The sequence below is a fragment of the Hyaena hyaena genome, unplaced genomic scaffold, assembly GCF_003009895.1.
Source record: "Hyaena hyaena isolate Hyena2069 unplaced genomic scaffold, ASM300989v1 scaffold_1946, whole genome shotgun sequence".
Lineage (NCBI taxonomy): Eukaryota > Metazoa > Chordata > Mammalia > Carnivora > Hyaenidae > Hyaena > Hyaena hyaena.
Window position 1 is genome coordinate 54,553 of NW_024082580.1, and position 15,814 is coordinate 70,366.

The following is a 15,814-nucleotide window of genomic DNA, read 5'->3' on the forward strand; positions in this document are numbered from 1 at the left end:
AACCTCTCAATGGGAAATGTCCCAAAGAATTTGCAACTATCCTCCATCTATCACATTACATGTCCAATATGTCACTATTATCAGGAAATGCCTTTTCAGGGCGACCATGTGCCCTGGATGAAAGCTTCTGAAAATCAAATTATTCCAGAGCTCCATGTGGGGCTCAGTCTGAGTCCATATTACTCAGAGTCACATGGATTAATTTTCTTTAAAATCAGAGTTGTTTAAAGTAAAAAATGGAGGTGGGGAGCCAATGCATTGATGTAGTGTATCCATAAGTGGACTATGTCACATAGTGAAAGCTCTGGCATATGTGAGTTTGGTGCCATTTTGTGATAAGCTCAAATTTTCATTAAGAACAATAAAAGTAGGGGCACCTGGGTGGCTCAGTCGGTTAAGCATCTGACTTCGGCTCAGGTCATGATCTTGAAGTTGGTGAATTCAAGTCCTATGTTGGGCTCTGTGCTGACCGCTCAGAGCCTGGAGCCTCTTCCGTATTCTGTGTCTCGCCCTCTCTCTGCCCCTCCAATGCTTATGCTCTGTCTCTCTCTGTCTTTCAGTAATAAATAAAAATGTTAAAAATTTTCAATAAAAATTTTTAAAAAGAACAATAAAAGTAAGCAAGCAAAACAATCCACACTACCTTTAACTCACATTGACTTTGCCCTTCAAGGCTGAGTTAAGTTAGCCTCTTTGCTGTAGAAGGAGGTATGAATCCCATTTCTATGAACATCTTGAGTTAGAGAGGCAGTGTAGACTAAGGACTTGGGTTCTATAATTGGACAAACCTAGTTTCCAAAGCTATACTTGGTACTTGTGAGCTGATGACCATGGTTAACTTACTTAAACTTTCTCTTTCCTCTAAGCTTCGATAGTGAAACTTTCTGTTTCCTTTATCAGACCTCTAAAATGGGTCTAATAATAATAGTATTTGCCTCAGAGGAATGTTGTGAGATGATGAATACAAAGCACTTACAATGCCTGGCATTTAGAAAGACCCAATACATGTTGGGGATTATCACAATGGTTACCTCCTAAGGTTACCTCCAAAGGTTATTAATTATAGGCCAACATGTATTAGGAGTGGGAGCATGATATTTTAGAGTATTTTTGATCACAGTGAAAGCATAAGCCTCTTTCTTTTCTTTGATAACATAGGCAACTGGAATTATTTTCAGTTCTTAAAGTAAAGATTTCTAAGCTTATTTTAATGGAAAGTAGATAATACCATGGGGTCCAGGGCAATGTACTGGAATAAAAAGAAGTTGGGCTGAGGGGTATGATCTAGAGTTTATGTCCCAGTTTTCTTCTAACTGGGGAAAATATTTATGTCCTCAGAGTCTCAATATCTCATGTATACAAACATGGCTCATAATATCCATTTGGCAGTATTATTATGGGAATTAAATGAGGCAGATTTTATACAAGGACCTGGCAAGTAGTAGTTACCAATAATCTTAGATACTTTTAATACTTATTACGCTTTTATTTTTCCTCTCCTCTCCTCTCCTCTCCTCTCCTCTCCTCTCCTCTCCTTCCCTTCCCTCCCCTCCCCCCTCTCTCCTCTCCTCTGCTCTCTCCTCTTCTTTCTCTTCTCTTTTCTCCCCTCTTTTTTGCTTCATGCCCAGTGCAGAGCCCAATGTGAGGCTTGAACTCATGACACTGAGACGCTGAGATTAAGACCTGAGCTGAGATCAAGACTCAGACACTTAACTGACTAGGCTACCTAGGCACTTACTGACCTTACAATTATTATTGAAGTGATCAAAATAATTAGATTATTCCAACTAAGTTTCAATTTGCTTTTGTACCTTACAGACACAACATGAGAAAATGATCTTTTTCTTTCCCTTCTCATGGAAACTGATTCTACTATATTCCTTTCCTTTCCTCACTACCCTGCTCTTCTCTTTCCATTTCTTAACTTTTGTATTTCCATTTGGACTTTCTTTATATCTTTGGCTATTTTTTTTCTTTGGTTTTGTATGCTTTTCTATATTGGCCTATACAAGTTTTTTTATATATTAAGAAATTTGCATTTTGTGATATGAATTGCAAACATTTTCCCAGTTTGTAACTTATCTTTTGATTATTTTATGGTGCTATTTTTGTTTTGTTGCCATGCAGAAAGAAATGTTTGATTTTTATGTAGTCAAATTTTCAACCTCTTTTATGGCTCCTGAGTATTATATTATCGCTATAGTTTCTATATGCAAATATTACTGAAAATGTATACTTTTAGCACTATTATGAATTAATTTTAACAATTGGATACAATATTTATATGTGTGTTCTATGTGCTAGTATAAAACCACTCTAATTCTTGCACTGCATAACATGGTTTATTAGTTGGTAGTGCTGGCTCCCTTTCAATATCATTCTTTTTCACAACTTTGTTATTTATTCTTGCTTGTTAATTTTTGTACATTAGTTTTAAAAGCTATTTGTCTGGTTCAAAAAATGTATGTTTTTTCATTTAGTGGGCTCATATAAAATTTATGGACTAATATAGACAGAAATAACATACTTTTCATCTTTGTCTTCTTATCCATGAGGATTGTATGCCTTCCTACTTATTCCAGTTTTCTCTTATGTACTTCAGCAGCATTTAAATGCTGTTGTTCAAAATTGATTTTCTCTTGAAATTAATTTTTACTTTATTTCTGACATCTATTCCCAAGTACAACATGTTTCTGATGCTATTGTAAATGGGGCTTTTACTTCAATTACATTTTTCAACTGATTTTTATTCATTGTTCTTTATGACATCTTTTTTTATACATAGTTTTAGATTTTTTTGTGTAGATAAAATTTACTAAAATTTTCTTCAGAGTTTCTACTTTTTCACTTTCTTTGAGTAAAAAGGGAGAGAATCATGGCAATGATATTCAGCCATGACATACATCTTTTATTTTCTCCATTGCCAGCCACAGTAGGAAGTTCTGCTTATGCTGCTTAAGAGCATAATCTAGTCTTCCATAATTAGGCCACAAGATAATCCATAAGCCCTGTTCTAGAAGTCAGCAGATATAAAACCCACACAGTCTGAGAAAACCACATCTGATCAAGCTAATTTTCTTCTCAAAACTGCCTCATTACAAATATATATGACTATACACTTTTGTTGCTCTATCTCTTGCATTCTGATTATTTCCTACTGCAAGCACTTATAGCTCAGTTTGAGGGCCTTCTCTGGTCATATATACTCAGGCTAGAAGAGCTATGGGGTTAATGCTCCTGAGAGCATCCCTCAATTGATGATGGACAGAAGTTCATTGATATAAACTTCTTTTACTTGTGACTTAGTTGGAACACCTTTGAGACATATTCTGCATCATCAATGAGTGGTCCCCCAAAAATCTGAGCCCTAGTTGCCCACAGTGGTAATCTGTTCATGAGTGTATTTGCTTCCTTGTCTTCTGTGTCTCACTTCACCATTATCTTAATTCCTGGGTTCACCTCTCAAATAAATTTGCGCTCAATCCTTATGTCTGGATATGTTTCTTGGGGTATGTAAATTAAAACAAAGGTATTTTATAATCTTATCCTGCCTACATTTATAGGCTTATTATCTGCTTGTCGCAATTAAACATCCTAAACTTAGTCCCATTAACCCAGCTTCCAAGGACCAAACACATCTTGATGTTTGTCGTGATGTTTTGTATCTTTTTAAGACCATTCCCTTTGTTAGAATGCCTTTTCGTGACTGTGATCCTGGCTTCTCTGCCTTTAAGAGTCAGGCCAATAGTGACTTCTTTGACTTCCCATCTTGGGTCAGATGTTCCCTCCTCTGTACTTCCAAATATGGGTCATATACCTCTGCTCTGATAGACTGTTTCCAAAGATGGTCACAAAAATTCCTCCAGTCCCCCACAAACTTTTGCAAGCTCACCCCATTAAGAAGCAGAGCCCATTTCCCTTCCCCTTGCATCTGGACTGGACTTGTGACTAACTTTAGAACAGAATGTGGCAGAAATGAGTGTAAGCCTTACAAGGCCTTGCCATTTCCATTTTCACTTTCTTCGAAGCCACCTTTTATGTAAAGAAGCTTGAGCTACCCTGTAGATATTGAGAGATGACACAGAGAGATTATCCTCGTGAAGGAGACACAAAGTGTCCCAGACAACAGTCAGTACCAAGGTCTCAATGGCTCCATATTGGATGCTCATTAAACACCATATGGAGCACAGACAGCCGTCCCTACCAAGACTTGCCTGAATTCCTAGCCCACAGAAATCAGCAGCAGTTGTTTAACATGATTGAATTTTGGGGTAATTGTTAGACAGCAATGGATAACCACAATATTTCCAATATCTATTATAGAACTTGTCCTTAAATACCATAATTACTTATTTACTTGTCTGTCACATTTGTGAGCTACTATAAATGGAGACAGACTATTTTCATCTTAATAGCTGTGACACCTGACATATGGAAATGCTTTACAATGGTAAACCTAGGAAAAAATGAGATTTATTAAGGATATCACAGAGAAACCTTGCCACACTGGAGATTTTTTTAAAAGGAAATAAGCACCAAAAAACAAAAGGTCCTAGAGAATGATTGGGAAAGACAAGAATGGATGAAAATTCAGAGCAATTGCAAGGGACCTACAAAATGTGTAGTTTATAAATTCCTCTAATAATTGGTGAGATTACTGACCCCTGTTTCAATCAATATGCAGCCTAGATGGGCCCCACAGTCATGAGTATTTACAAGGGCCTGTCAGGTAGCTATCACTCTGTGCAATTAAACTGTAACTCGTTGTTCTCACTCTCCAGAAGTTTACTGTAGCAGAAAAACAGATGTACCAGCACACTGTGGGCTTCAGGAGGATATGAAAAAGTGAGGAGAACAGAAGGCTCAGATTCAGTGGCTTTAGACCTAGGAAGGATTTCCATGAATCTGCTTCATATTTTCCCTTCAAGTAGCATTTATTGAGCACCAGCTTGGCATGGCACTCGCTCTCCCTCTTATGCTGAAGCCTTGCCAAACTGAGAGAAGTTTCTCACATGTTCCATACTCTGTCATGCCTCATAGCCTTTGCTCTCTTCTTCTTCCTTCCTGGCTTCCATGCCCTTCACCTAGCAATGCTTATATTCATCTCTGGAGCTCCTCTCACCTTCTTTTCCTCATTCAGTCCCCAGGAAGAAATCTCCCATTTACTCTGTCATTTCAAATATCTCCAGATTCAGTGTGAGTCTTCCCTGCTCTGCAAAGCCATCACTGATCACCGCAACCTTGGGTTTCCTAGAATGTAGTGGAAAGGGAACTGGTTTGGGAGCAACATGGATTTGGGTTCAAATCCTGGCTGTGCTGCTTGTGATTCTGCACAAGCTCTGTAATCTCTTATGTTTCCTCATCTGTAAATTGGGCCTGGTGCTACCACTTCACAGGGCTGTAATGAGGGCCTGGGAGATCTCTACATAAAGTGTTTAGCTGAGTCCTGGTATGTAGTGCACCAGTGATACATGCCATTTTTTCCCTCCTCTCTGAACTTCTGGTATTTAATACCTGCACCACTCATTTGTCCTCAAATCATAGTTGTTTTGTGACAGCTCTTGTCCTGTATCATCATTTAACTTAATGTTATTCCTTATTCAATTTTAAAATAAGCTTTCTCTTAATAGCTAAATTATAACTTAAAAAAATATCTTTATATGTCTCAAGAACAACAGATTCTTAATAAATATGGGGGCATGAATGAATTCACAGTGGGGTAAGCAGCTACCTCTTAGGGCTGTCTATATTACACTTTGTAAAGTACAGCATTCCAAGTCAAGAACTCACTTAATTAGAATAACTCTAATTTCCGGATATTTTTGTTTTCCAGGAAAGAAATGATTAGGGAAAAGTTCAACAGTTTTCTTTCACCCTGATCAGTGTAACAGAGGAAAATGAAGACCCCATCCCCTGAAAAGATAACTCGGAGGCAATGCAGTATTAAGAACAATGAAGACAGAAAGACGACTCTTCCAACTCCAGGGTTTTTGTTAATATACATGTATGACCACATCAGAAATAATGAGTGGACATGAAAGAGCAATTATGTGAAGAGTAATCCCCAATTAATTGTATGGGAATTAATTAAGTAAGCCAATAGGAAATATCAAGTTTGGATTAAGATATTAAGGGCCCTTCCATCATTTAGATGGATACACTCATGAGGAGGGAGAACAAATCCTCTGTGACTGACTCAGACTCCATCCGTCAAAAGTACGGGGTAGGATGACATATTATAAGTGAACGAATAAATGGACTTAGTCAGTGATGAAAACCAAGGGTCAGTGCACCCTCAGGACATATGAGGTTTAAAGAGAAGATAATACGAAATAGGGTGAAGTTCCAAAAAAGCTCCAGAAAGGATCTCTAGAAGTTTCCTAGATAAGAGTCTGCTCCCTTGCTAACCTTGAGTTTGGGACAGTGAGCTAAACTCCAGTGTGGGGCTGGCAAAGCCATGCTACACTGGAGCAAAGAGCAGGAGGGTTCTTGAGAGAGAGCCTCACGGTGATGCTCACATATATTTTTTTTTATGCCAAAGAACCTTTTGTTCAGAGTCTTGCAGAGCCCCACAGTACATAAAAGAAGCAGAGGTAGTGCCGTATGATTGCAAAGAAGCAAGAGGAGAAAGGGTGAGGGAATCTTGGAAGAAGCTGGTAGAATCTGGGATCCCGCTTCCTAGGACCTTATGCTTGGCAGAACGCGTTGGGAAGACCACTGGCCCAGGATATCTATAAACCTTTATGAATTGCTCTTGTCATCCGGCAAGGTTTTTGGCTATGATCCAGTTTGTTAAAGTCTTCCAAAGCAAAATGTACTAAAACTAGAGGCTGAAGATGATGTAGTAAACATGACTTCATTCCTCTCAAGGGGAAAACCTTACTACTTGTCTGCCTTACTACACTGAGATCTCAGCAGGGTTTATTCTTTCTGGAAATATTTTTCAAATAATAACTGAGACTCTCTGTGGAAGCTAATTTCAATTTACTAACACCTAAGTATATCTGAACCAACAGGTTCTGGATGGCTCTTCAGAATGAGCTGTTAGAAGAGACAAGAGCAGCCCTCATATTTCCTAAGAGAGCCCTTGATGTCCGAAGGTATTTTCAGTCTTACGGGACCGCTTAGTAATAAACATTGGGATCCTGAGTTCCATCCTAACTTAAGAGCGAATGTAATCATTGAGTTAAGTTTCAAACCTCAGACACTAGAAGGTAGTTAAATAATCTATTAAAGTAAAGAGACAGAAGAATGGCTTTGAAGGCCTTTCTGTCAAATGAGAGCCCTCAGGGTCATACTGGCTGAGAGTATAAGTAGGTCTGTAGTCAGTATTTCCAGCATGTCAGGGGCATGGAGCATCTTGGGTGGTTAGTAGTCTAAATCAACATTTACTGACAAATAGATGGCAGATACTATTATGACTGGCCTCATGGGAAACGTAGGAATTAAATGTTTTCTCTTCACACTGTAGTATGTTTCAGATACTCAGCACAGAGGCCACACCTGAGGTTTTTGGTGGACACTTCGAAGCCGAAGGTCATGCCTATTGTTAAGAGAGGGACACATTTTGGGAACACAGCCTTTTCACACATGCTCCAGGCTCCAGAGTGGCCCTTCCCATCCATGTCTTTCAACTGGAAGCATGAATTTAATTCACCAAGAGGGGTAGACCAGCCCCCAGCCTGCTTTTCCTGTCCTGTGATCTTAGAACAATCTGACCTTTTCCCTGGGTGGATGCTGGTTCCTAGGGGAGGGATGTGTCATGCAGGGCTCCAGGGGTTCCCTGCCCAGCTCCACATTTCCTAAGAGTGAAGCCACCTGTTTGGCTATGCTAATTTGCTCCTGATGTCAGGGAGCTCACCCCTGCTGCTTCAGCAGAGGGCATCACTGTGAGAAGGAGGGAAAGGTACCTTTTCACAGGTACCTTATATACCTAGGATCCCTCTTTGAATGTCCTCATAACATTTTCTTAAGTTCCTCTTCCTCTTCAGTCTATCCCCATCAAACATTCTGTCAGAGCAAAAGCCAAAAACGGGAGGGGGGGAGAGGAGTATCAAATGGGAAAACAATGAAAGCCTGTTTGGCTCCTGTGTGCAGCCCGCAACAATAAGCGACACTTTCTGAAGTGTCTCAGAAAGGAATGCCTGTGATGTTCTTTCAAAGAAGGACTCTGGCCCCGAATCAAGCTGTAAGCCGTGACAATGCTCCACTAAACACCAAAGAGAATTCGCCTTTCAGCCAGAGAGGCATTTCGCATGTACTGGGGGAAAATGCCACCCACACCACGTCACCTCAGCACATTTACTGTCAGCCCTGTGACTGTTGGGTGGACAGAAACTCAGCTCAGCAGTCTGCGCCCTCAGAACTCTGTCCCCTAAGATGTGCTCACGGGAAAGCGCAAGTATCTGCGCGAGTTTAAGGCTCTCGGGTCCTCTCTCTCGGACAGAAAGACATTCTCCCTTTCATCCCCACCTAAACTTTCCGCGTAGCCAAGTATTTGAAATTAGCTGAAGTGTCAAAACACTTCGGGAAAAGGCCTTTCAGTCGGGATAACTAAACACTGCCTGGGAAAGTTCAAGTCCTTCGGAGGAACGGCGGGGGGGTGGGGATCGCCTCTTACCTGGGCTTCTTTCACGATCCCATTTTTCGCGCAGTTTCCACTTTGCAGGCTGCCGCTCTGTTTCCTGTGATTGTGCAGATCCCCGTTCCAGACGGCACCACCTCCAGGATTAGCCATTTGCGAGAAAGGATGGGATCCAGCCGGTTTTCGTCCAGAGGTTCTAGGCAGGCTTTAGTTTTGAAGTTGGTCAGGGGATGCGAGGCAGCACTTTGGGCTGAGTCCCTGAAGGAATCCAACCGATCAGGCTTTCCAGAGGAAGAGCAACAGCCTATCTTTGGGGCAGATCTTTGAAACGAAAAACAAGTGGTTACCTTTACACTCCTCAGCTCAGACTGTGACCTTCAGGACCACAAACCTGCTTCCGAAACTGCAAAGGAGATTGCCCATGTTGTCCCCTTGGGGGGGCTGAAGAAATCTGGAGACTGCAAAACCCAGAGGCAAACTGCGAGGAGGCGGGCTGGGGGGGTGGAGCATCTTTTAAAGACACACACACACACACACACACACACACGCAGCACAGTCAAGGTCTCCTATGTGCAGTCAGTTTCGAATTTACGTCTACCCCCACCTCTCCCTCCTGCATCTAATTACAACTTTTGGTTATAGACCAAGCTCAGAGTCAGCATTCTTTTTTCCATAAGACAACACAGCAGTGGTTGTCTGGGCCAGCAAGAGGGAAAGGAGAATGGGAAGTTACTGTTTCACCAGCAGGGAGGTTTTTAGCTGGTTCATGGATGGCAGTGGTCTCTGCCACTGAACTTTACACTTCAAAATGGTTAAAATGGTAAATTTTGTGTAATGTGGGTTTTACCATAATACAAAAATGGCAATAATAATAATAATAATAATAATATTCAGAACCCATCTGATGTTAAAGCCAGTGATAACGTGAGAGGTATAAGTTCATCAAGAATTCCAGTAACACAAATCTGGAAGACAGAATATTTGGTTTCTGGTTAAGGCTGTGTTACTTTATCACGTGACTTCAGGAAAGCCATTAACCTTCTTTTTGCCTCAGTTTCTTCACCCGTAAAAAGAGACAAAACATTTTAGATGGGTCAGTGTCCAAGGGGGTAGAAGGAAAAGAAAAGTGTGGCCTGGATTTGTTACTGACACAGGTGTTGTGAGGCAGATGGTGACTGCAGTGTCACAGTCCTGCATACCTCTGGTTTACTCATTAACTCTATTCTCTCTATGCATTAGTTACCAGGGGGCTGTTTTCTCCTACCATCAATTGGCATTGTGGTTTGTTGGACAGTGTCATTTACAGCCTGTTCAGTCCTCAAGCCCACTGTCATGGTTGCCCTGAATGGAGACTTCTTTAACATCAGGCACTTAGGAAAAACAAAAACAAAAACAAACAAACAAAAAAAAGAGCCATTTATTGGATCAATGGACAAAAACAAAGACATACACAAGCAAAAAAACAAAAAAACAAAAAAACAAAAAAATACAAACCAAACAAACAAATAACCCAGAAAAACAGAAATGGTCCCTGTTGTCAGAACCTCATTTCTTGGTTCTCAACTCTCAAGGGTTGGGTTTGTTTCCCCCCAGTAAGATGTGGCTTATGGAGGAGGTGATAGTAATGCTTCTTCTAGCCATGGTTTGCATGCGAGGGTTGCCAATTTTCCACCCCAGGGAGAGCTATAGGAATAAGGTAAGGTCTTAGGCCAAATGATGAGATAGGCCTAATGCCAAGTGTGCCCACACTTTGTTTCTCACTCTCAGACTTTCTATTGCATCTCTCCCAACCTTTGTTATCAGAGCAGAGCTAGCTTTTCTCTGGCGTCTTTCTTCCATGACTGTTACACTGGAAGTGGTTATTTTTTGTTTTGGCTAATTTCCTTCTAGACTTATGCAAAAGGGAGATGAAAAGGGAGGATGGGACGCTGATAACTGGTGGCCTGACTGCCCCAGCTTACTTAGTGAGACAGGTTGAAGGGGTACCTGGATGGCTTAGTTGGTTCGGCATCTGACTCTTGATTTTGGCTCAGGTTTATGGGATCTAGCCCCACATCCGCATTTGTACTGACAGTGTGGAGACTTCTTGGGATTCTCTCTCTCCCTCTCTCTCCGCCCCTCCTCTGCATGCCTGCTCTCTCAAACTAAATAAACACTTTTCTTTTTTAAAGAAAGACAGGTTGAAGGCATGGTGTTGTTTTGACTCAGCTCTAATGATCCATACAAGGTTAATTTTGGAATAAAAATTTTGAGATAAAACTAACTAAATTCTGTACATTAGATGTTTCTATCATTCTTCCTCTTTCTTTTCTTCTTCCTTGTCCTTCCCTTTCATCTTTCGAATTTCCGTTTCCTTTCTTCCTACCCTTCCTCCTCTTCCTTTTTCTTTTTGTTTTTATTTTCTTTTTACAACAGGACAAAAACCATATATAAAGAATGTATCTCAAAACAGAACTGAAATCTGCATCACTTTGTTTTCTCCCTACCCTCAATTACCAACGTTAGATAATCACACATCAACCTTCGGGAAATATCTACTACATGTTCCTACTCTTGAAACTTTCCCACTTTACTTGCCATATTGGAATATGTGAATTCCAATATGCACAAAATCATATTAAGACAGCAACCATTTGGCATCAGGCACTGTGGATGTGCGTAATCATGATGGCTCTTCGTGTCTCCAGGCAAAATAAGTGGGGAGGTCTATTTGAATTGCATTGTAGCTTTGATTTTTAAAGACATTTATTGTTAGGTCTGAATCTTTGTGTTCTCCTAAATTCATATGTTGGAATCATGACCCAAGGTTATGGTATTAGGGAGTGGGGTGGTTGGGATGGGATTAGGTCAAGTTGGGAGAGTCTTCATAAATGAGATTCGTGCTTTTAAAAAGAGGTCTCAGAGAGCTCCCTTGCCTCTTCAGCCATGTGAGGTTACAGTGAAAAGACAGCCATGTAAGAAGCAGATTCTCACCAGACACCACATTTTCCAGGTGCCTTGATCTTGGACTTCTATCCTCCAGAACTGTGAGAAAAAAACTTTTGTTCTAAGCTACTCAGTTTATGATATCTTGTTATAGCAGCCCGAACATACTAAAACCTCAGTCGACACTAAATGCCAATTGAATGTTGGGTATGATTCGGTGTCTCTGAATAACTAAGTGAACTTCAGATCAACCAGGAAATTTAATAAGTATTTCAATAGCTGCTAAGTATCTGGTTATTTACTATGCCTTTCCATACGACAATGAACAAGATAAACAGTCTCCACCTTCACAGAGCCAAGAGTTAGCAGCACAGCACTTACATATCTTTTCAAGATAGCTGATTAGTGAAAGTAAAAAAAAAAAAAAAACCCTGCTCATTAGTGTATTAAAGGCAAAGATGAAATTAGTTACCCGTGGCCTTGTGGTGTTCTCTGAAGGGGGTCTTGGGCCCAGATGTCTACTTCTAGAAGTAGGCAAGAAAGAGATGTTCAGAGGCTTGATAATATAATCTGAAAATGTTGGCAGAAAAGGGAAGAAATGAGCAAAGCAAATGGTCAGAATTGTACAGTGTCTAGAAATCTATTCTTTCTCTGTGACTCGGTCTTTGCTTCTGTAATGGAGAGTGACGCTAATGCCAGAACTAAAGCTCCAACATGTTAAGTGACTTTCCAAAGCCACAAGGGTATGTGGCAGAAGCAGGCCATGAACTCCTGGGCTAGAATCTCTGGGTCTGGAGAATGTCCCCATTCCCATGCACCATGGTATCTCTCCTTCAGCTGCTGTCTGGAGAATCATCAACCACTACGAAGAGAAATAACAAAAATTATTATGGGTTGAGACAATTTATTGAATTGCCCAAATAATAAATACATTTTTAATTTGCCTTCCTGATCCATGAAAATCCTGTCTATTAAATAAATGCAAAGATCGAATGACATCTCTATACCTCCTGGGATGTGATAGTCTGGGATACCTCTACAGAAAAATATTTAAATGTCTAAAGAATTCAGTCTAGAAAAGTCTCAGGGCAGGGATAATTCAGATCCAAAGGTTTTCTAATCAATAGGTTGTAAACACCATGACACCAGAAAGCCAGGTATCAGTGTTACAGATGTCAGGTGTCAGTTTCAAAACACTGACTAACAGAACAACAATACTATTTTAAATTAGATAAAACTCTTTTTATTGATGACTACTACCCCAAAGTCAGCAGCAGTGGAGTTATTCTGATTTTCTCCTTGACATAATCCCCTAGGAGTGGTGTCTACCTGAGTTTTTGTGGCAGCAGTTACCTCCAGAATGCCTGTAGCAAAAAACAGGGAGTTCCTCCATCCCCCGGCCGTGGATGTCTGGACTCTTTGGTGATGAAACAAAAACATCTGTTAAAGAAAACCCCAAACTTATTAGGCTAAATGAAATAAGTCAGAAAGAGAAACATTAATACCATATAATGTCACTTGTATGTGGAACCTAAAAAATAAAACAAATGGATAAATAAACAAAAAGCAGAAACAGACCCATAAATACAGAGAACAATCTGTTGGTTGCCAGAGGGGATGGGAGGTTGGGAGAAGAGCAGAATGTGTGAAGGGGAGTGGGAGGTACAGGCTTCCAGTTATGGAATGAATACATCATGGGGATGAAATGTACAGCATAAAGAATATAGTCGATGATAGTATAGCAGCATTGTATGGTGACAAGTGGCAGGTACACTTGTGGTGAGCAAAGAATAAAGCATAACGATGTTGAATCACTATTTGGTACACTTGAAACTAATGTAACATTGTGTGTCAACAATACTTCAATAACTCCCCTCTCAAAATTTTCAGAACTGAGACTCTCAAAACATAAAACTAGTTACTTCTCAGAAGTACTGCAGAGCCTTTATAATAACCCAGCTATTCCAGATGTTTAGAGATAAATTTCTCACAGGTGCTGACTTTGGGTGAAATGTACCTAATTTTGTTAATCAAAAACGTTTTAAATTTCTGTCACTAGAGAATTTTTAGTTTCTTTAGGGAATTCTTTGCACAAAGAAATGATGAGTTACTTAAGTGGATTTTAAGCTAGTATTTGGCATATTAAATTACAAATTGAAAACCTAGTTAAGTTCAATCTATGCATCTCGTTAGGATTTTTGTATAAAATAAGAAAACTACTTTTGTGATTATTAATTCATTAATATTTGACTGATATATGTTGAGTAGGCTAAATTCTCCTGAAGCAAACAGTGCTTTTTATAAACTTAGTTAATGCAGTGCCTTAAAATATTTAAAACTTAGTTAATTAAATGCCTTTAAAATTTAAAACATAAAAACACTTGACTGTATTTTATTTTTAAACACTTCAAATGACTACTGGGGAAATTTCTAGCCTTAATAAGCAAAACACTGCCAAACAAAAAAATGACTTAAATAAATTTAACAAATGTAAATAAATTTACATGGCAAATCAAGTTCTCAATATCCCAATGGTGTCTGAACTGGTTGGTATGCTGTTACATATCCTAACTTAAAATTACAAGACTTCCATGTTGAAAATATCTTAAATATTATAAATGTTTAGTTCATTCACACACATACATTATTCCTAAATTTAACAGGCAAGCATTAACACTATGAATTTGATTTTCTTTATCATCTCCATATTAATTTCAATATTCCCAGGATTCAAAATACAATCACACAACTTTAGGGAAAACATGTACTTTCTTGGTGAGGTTGAGGTTCCTGGTAGTGGTCCTAAGGGTAAAGAGAATTGACAGAGGTGTGAGGGCACCAAGGGCCATGGATTCTGGGAGGGCTGAACCAGAGCCCCAGTGATGGGCTAGCCCCATATTTTTCCATCTTGTCAACAGAGAGCCCCGAGTTCAATTACAAGGCTTCTGGGGGCTTATTTGGGAATAACGAATTCTGTAACTCTCTTTACTGTCACATTGTTTCCTGCAATGTTTTTACATTTTCTCTCTCTCTGTCTCTCTCTCTCTTTTTTTAATCAGAAGTCGGGGGGGGGGGCCTTGGTGTCTCAGTTGGTTAAGTGTTGGGTGGCTCAGTTGGTTAAGTGTCTGACCTTGGTTTTGGCTCAGGTCATATCTCACAGTTGGTGGGTTAGAGTCCCGCATTGGGCTCTATGCTGATGCATGGGGTCTGCTTGGGATTCTCTCCCTCCCTCTCTCTCTGTCCCTCCTCTGCTCACTCTCTTTCTCTCTCAAAATAAATAATAAAACTTAAAAATATCGGAAGTCATTTTACAACATCTTGAGGGCTCTTGCTTCTTTTCATTACATGTACTATTATTTGAGAAATTTTATTAAATTGACCAAATAATGTATTTTTATTTTGCCTTCCTAATCTATGTTGGGCATTCAGGCCCAGATTTTTAGTCATTCCAGTGATCTGGTTTTTACATGTTGCCATGCTACAGAAATCAAGCTCCATCTTTAGCTCATACAGTGTAAGTTCAGAGCATGGAACACAGCAGAACTGTAATAATCAAATCATTAAGTTCTTAAGGTCATGGACAGCTTCCATTCTCATTGTCAAGTTTCTGTGGACAGAAGTAACTAGACTGAATAGAAACCAAATTTGGGTAATAATCTGGATTTAAAAAATTACATCTCTGAGATAACTTTATTTTAATTACAATTGCTTTTTTTATTTTAAAAGTAGAATGTTACAAATTACTGAGGAGTTCTATTGACTTGCATTCTTGATAAAACTTTACTTTGTTATGCCTTTAATGGTTGAAATAAGATGGATGATATATATGTGAAAACTCATTCATCCCATATTGAAGCAGGTTTCTAGTAATAAACTCTTGAGATGTGTCTATTAGATGCAGTTCAATCAAATTTCTCTTAAATTATTCATGACTGCCTAAAATGAGCCAGTCACTGTGCTTAGCTCTCAAGAAACAAAGATGAATCTGACATAGTCCCTGCCCTCAAAGAACAGTGAGCAAGGGGGATCTATTCTAATGTGTGGGGAGAATCAAGAACTAGGGAGCCCAGGTGAGGGAACAACTAATTTTTCCCAGTGTGGAAAACCACACATCAGAGGCAGGATTTGAACTAGGCCTTGGTACATGAATAAGTGAGTATCAGGAGACAAGATGGGGAATGAATGTTTCAGGCAGAGGGAGTGGCATGAAAGCATAAATTTGAGGCTTGTGTGAGAAAATATGTGACAAAAGAGTCATGTAACAATGGGGATAGACAGGTCAACTGTTTCTAAGTGAGGAAGTGA

At 39.6% G+C, this 15,814-nt stretch overlaps 1 protein-coding gene across 1 annotated transcript in view; it reads right to left on the reverse strand.

The window, feature by feature from the left end:
• The window catches only part of LOC120227023 (serine palmitoyltransferase 3-like), a gene marked incomplete at its 3' end in the record, with an annotated part of 47,912 nt that extends 38,843 nt beyond the window's left edge, over positions 1 to 9,069 (reverse strand). The window contains exon 1 of the mRNA XM_039225170.1: positions 8,621 to 9,069. Within this exon, the coding sequence (XP_039081101.1) occupies positions 8,621 to 8,737 (117 nt within the window). The remainder of the gene's footprint in view (positions 1 to 8,620) is intronic.
• Positions 9,070 to 15,814: the final 6,745 nt, after the last annotated feature.